The sequence below is a fragment of the Montipora foliosa genome, chromosome 2 (assembly GCF_036669935.1).
Source record: "Montipora foliosa isolate CH-2021 chromosome 2, ASM3666993v2, whole genome shotgun sequence".
Classification (NCBI taxonomy): domain Eukaryota; kingdom Metazoa; phylum Cnidaria; class Anthozoa; order Scleractinia; family Acroporidae; genus Montipora; species Montipora foliosa.
Genome location: NC_090870.1, coordinates 16438190 through 16443189, shown reverse-complemented (window position 1 = coordinate 16443189; position 5000 = coordinate 16438190). Strand labels below are relative to the sequence as shown.

General features: G+C 39.2%; 1 protein-coding gene across 1 annotated transcript in view; it reads left to right on the top strand.

Annotated features, from left to right (window-relative positions):
* The window catches only part of LOC137992553 (stimulated by retinoic acid gene 6 protein-like), a 63871-nt gene that overhangs the window by 32275 nt on the left and 26596 nt on the right, over positions 1-5000 (top strand). The window contains exons 5-10 of the mRNA XM_068837930.1: positions 25-145; positions 1184-1235; positions 2572-2700; positions 3091-3164; positions 4090-4151; positions 4597-4658. Of these exons, the coding sequence (XP_068694031.1) occupies positions 25-145; positions 1184-1235; positions 2572-2700; positions 3091-3164; positions 4090-4151; positions 4597-4658 (500 nt within the window). The remainder of the gene's footprint in view (positions 1-24; positions 146-1183; positions 1236-2571; positions 2701-3090; positions 3165-4089; positions 4152-4596; positions 4659-5000) is intronic.

Below are 5000 nucleotides of genomic sequence, written 5' to 3'. Positions count from 1 at the left end.
CCATGCTTTCTGCTCTATTTTCAGTCGTTTGGAAGATAGTCGCCATGCTCACCATTGGTTTCTCATATTATCCCCTCTTTGCGTGTATGGCCACTGACTACAAGATAACTGGTTTTCTGATTGGTGCAGCTTACTCTGCTTTATGGTAAGACAGTCGCTTAGCTCGTTTTGATAAGTTTAAAACTGTAAAGACTGCTTGCAAATTTCCTGTTCTCTGACAGCAACGATCCCAAAGTGGAATCATTTTTTTTGTTAATTCAAATTTATCATTCTAACAACCCATTCAGAAGTTGAAAATGGAGTGTAATTCGACATCATGAGCTGCAGCAAAAAAAAAGTTAACTTGAACGGGTTAGCATTCTTTCACAGGAGTTAGGACCTGTCCTTTCCACTTCTACGTTTAATAAAGTGAATTACTACTGCGGTGCGCTTTAAGCCTCAGTACAACCCACTTGCAGAATTGAATTAAGGTGCGCTTTCCGTGCCGATTTGATTAAAAAAAAAGATGTTATTTGTTTCTATGTAGCCTGCTTCATAGGTGGCAGTGCAAGTTACCGAAAAATCATTGTCATAATTGTACGGCCCTCACACTCAGTTAGTATGATGTATTTAATTATGCTTTTAGCAACCGTGTAAGTAAATAAGAAAAGCTTCTAATCAGGCACGAGTTCTGCAAAGGCCCGTGATCCAGTTGATGAATTTTCTGCATTGCAAACTCTTTCACAAAGAATCTGTCCATTTCTTTATTAATAATGTACATGAAAAAGTTACTCCATTCTTATTGGCTAGAAATGCAGTTTTCAGGTAACACAGTGCAGAAAAGAGGTATTTCAGTGCAAAAAGAAGAATAAACCAAGCATTCTGATTGTTTCACGTCACATGCTCAAAAATCCACCATCAAGAAAAAATGATAGTTTTAAAAGTTAGGTTTATGGTATCTCTTTTCTTTGCTTGCAATATGGATTACTTCTTTGCTCTGTAAATGGCAAGATGGAACGAATAAGCGCATGGACTCCCTGCATTCAGTTAGCTGTCTAGTGATTTGTTGTTAGTGTAGATCAGTATTTGAAGGAAAAGTACTTCAAATTGAAGGATCACACCAAAAGAATGGTACGAATCGACAAATTTACTTAAACGAACTATTAACCTGTGTAATTAATCAATTGTTGTACCTTTTTTACAGGCTTGTAATCACATGTGCAAGATTCTATCAGTGTCCATCTTTCCGAACAGCGGTTAGAAAACAATTACTTTGATAGGTTTAAGAGCAGTAGACTTGAGTGCGGGTGGTTGTGGGTTCATACTCTCACTGGACCAACACTCACGGAACTAAAATAACTCTCAGCGATGCCGTTGTGAAGTGAAATTAAGAGCATGTATTAGTCACCGATCCCTCCCCTCGGGCTTTACAAGACTCATTTACAATTCTGTTTGAGGGACTTTGGCCAGACTGCTCGTTACGCAGTTTACAATCGCTGTGGGGAGTTAGAGATGTTCCCTTACGGAACAGCAGATCGACCAGAACACAACAGCGAGAACTCCGTATCCTGCTCTTTTCGAATGGTGTCGTGGGATCGTTTGCGTCCCACAGAGTTTATGAGCACGGGTTGTGAAACCGGGCCAACCGTTTAAAGTCCTTATCCGAGAAGACTTGAAAGCCTAACTATTTGCTGATGTAATTACACAGACAGCATTTTCTCCTCGGTTATTTATTTAGAGACCCTTAGTAATGGTCCGGCCAGAGTCGAACTCAACAACTCACAACTTCCACGGTATTGCAATGCTCAAGCAACTGAGCCAGCGAGTCACAAGGTTGGCGTTCGTCATACAAATAGTTAGTCTTGCTAATGTCCAATTAGTAAACAGAGGTCACAAACTAGTTTGGCTTTTTAGTTATTAATCATACGTTACACATTAGAGCGAGTTTCAATCGAGTGTCGTAAAACCAAAACCAAAGTAATTACTTTGGCCAATAAAAAAGGACGGAGACAATCCTTCAAACCAATCAAAACTCGAAGTAATTACACGTAGCCGACACAAAGCGCGGGAAAATGTGCATGCGCGAGTCACGATTGGTTTTGGTTTCACTTCTAATTGGTTGTAAAAATGGCGCGAGAACTTTGAACCAATCAATGAGTGAAGGTATGCAAAACCAATGCAATTTTCTAATTACTTTCGCCACTCAATTGAAAACCGCTGTCTTTAATTACATAGCAAGACGCCCTAGAGGTTAACATGGGAGGGCGTGACAGGTATGTTGTATTTTGTGTGGAAAAAGGGACGCCTCTGCAAAAACAGAAACGCGTTTAGTTGAAGTTGAATAAATAATGAATGTTAAAGGCAAGAGGCCTGCAAAACTTTGCTGTCATTATCCAAAGTACCAACAGGGCTTAACTTCGGCAGTATGCTCGAGCACGTAGTTAATTACCATATGCGTCTACGATGACAACGATTGCACGGTATAAACAGCCCCTGCTCATGTTTTCACGACATTTTTTGAAAGACCTTATCACACGGCTATTTGTTTGGCCTTTATTTGCTATTTTTTAAAAGGTTTTTATCATTCTTCAGGTTTTTCCTGGTGACAACCTGCTGTCAGAGTTGCCCATAGTTCTTTGTCTGGCTTTTCTGTTCATCAAGTATCTCTGGTTATTGGTGAAGGCTATATACAACAGGCACCGACCAAGTGCTTCGCCAAAGGTTGGTTGACTCAACTTTACTGCTTGAAATCATGTTGTTCCCTTTGTTTTCGATTCTATAAAAAATAAGTTAACGTGAATTTATTGTAGTCGTATGTCTTTGTCTTACCCCAAATTCGTAATTTTAGCCATTTCATGTCATTGTTGTTGAGCGGACAAAAAAGTCCCGAAATGTACTTTGTGTCTTCGTGTTTTAGTCTTAGTCAACGTCGTCTTTGCCAAAGGTTTTCGTGACTATTGCTGGCTTTCATTGGGTAATAAGTCAGCACCCACTCCATACGCTATGGATCACCACAAAACACTTTCCGTCATCAATAGTACATTCTCAAAAACGTTGGAATTTCATGAGCATGGGAATTAAGACTACTACTTTTTTTGGTCTTGTTCGCAGGATGAAGAAAACGAATGGTTAACATTGTACAAGTATAGATACGTGGTAAAACTCCTAGAACCCGTTCCAAAAGAGTATGTATACATTTTCCAATTTATATTTTGGTTAAATTTGAAGGTGGAGATAAAGTTGGCGGCTGGTTTGATCAGAGTAACCGATGGTATCAACAAGGCGCCTAACAGTCCCTTTCTGAAGGGTGTCTGAGTCATGCCATTCAGTTCTAAAAGAACGCCGCCGAACGCCACATTTCAAACGTAAATTTGATTATAACGTTTAGACAACTTCATGTTGTCATTGTCAAATGAGATTTAATCTTAGCTTTGAAAGACTCTGTCAGTAATTACATCAATTTCGGGAAAAAGTACGTAGTTTTAGGTGAGGAAGCGTACGGTATTCGTCGGTTGTCGGTACTTATTCAAACCACCGCCCGAGAGATAATCTTTCCTTTCACAGAGTTTAAGCCACGCCAATGTAGAACCCATCAAGACGAGAAATTGAGTTCTTTACGTGTTGCAACGGGTTGCATTCAGAAATCCGTGGCACTGAAATAAAGTCGATCAAAACTTGGCCTATAGAACAACTGTAAAGAATAGGTTACAATCAAGAAGTCAACACTTTTGACAGTAGAGAAAAAATGTCATCGTTTTACGGTAAGTGTCTATGACAACTTAAGTTTCGTTACATGTTTCACCATTGGTATCCCACGTATATGTATGTCTGATGAATCTATTCTTGTTTTCTTTTCAATGTTCCGCTGTAATGACTGAAAATGATTTCTTGTGCTTCCAACAATGAATGATGACGTGCGATTTTCAAAATGGCTGATTTCCAGGAACTGTTTTGGTTATAAATTGTTTTGAAGTGACTTGCGTGTTTATTATTAGCAAAATGAGTTCAGAATGTGTTTTAGGAAGGAAAAAAAAAAAAAAGAAAAACCAAGCATCGCATGTGAAGGCCGAAAGCTTTTTGCTTGATTTAGAACGTTGAATTTATTTTTAGGCTTAGACGCGAAGAGTCCTTTACACAAAGAGTGAGAGGAAAAGTCTACCAATGGAAACCAGGTTCGCAGACCTTCACTTTTTGTTCACAATTATGTTAACGTCAGTAATCACTGATTATGCTGGTATGGGCAGCCATTTTTGCCGCGGGTTTATTTTAACACGCACGAGTAATTCGACGCATGCTCCGAGGTGCATTGAGTGCAGATTGGGGTTGTGTATCTCTTTTCAAACTTGGGAAATTCCATTCTGATTGAAGTCTTCCTGTGATAAGTGTTCACGTAAAAAGTTTTTCAAGTAAGTTATGCCTGCCTTTTTTACGGCAACATTTCGACAGTGTATGCCACATATGGTGCACCATGACGTCACCACCTTTCATTTTTTTTTTTATAAGGGTACTTGATATGTTGATCTAACAGCAACTCTCAGTCAATGAAAAATCGATACTGTCTGTCAAGAAAAAGAATAATGATATATTTATCATATATTCTCCTCTCTTGTCTTATAGAATTCAAGTATTCTACTCGGGTCATTTGCACCTATTTCATTAGCTTTGTTGGAATTTATATGGTGGGTTCAGTAATAATTCAAGTCCGATAAGGCCGGACTAGATCATTCTCGTCACCAGACCTTCGGATCGACCCAAGGCTCTGGGGAACTCTACCTTACGGCCCCTGCTCGTGAATGTGTTAACATGAATACACCAATTAAAGACACTTTTGATTGTCCTTCACGAAAACCAATGAGAAGACACTTTGCTTCAGGGTTCCCTAGAGCTCTGGTGTCGGGATTGCGGACTAGATTTGAAGTATGATTTTTATTATCGCATAACACGTTAGGATGTTTGTATTTGGCTGCCATCTTGGAAAATGAAACTGACACGCGCTTTAAGTTAAAAATTGAAACCAAGGG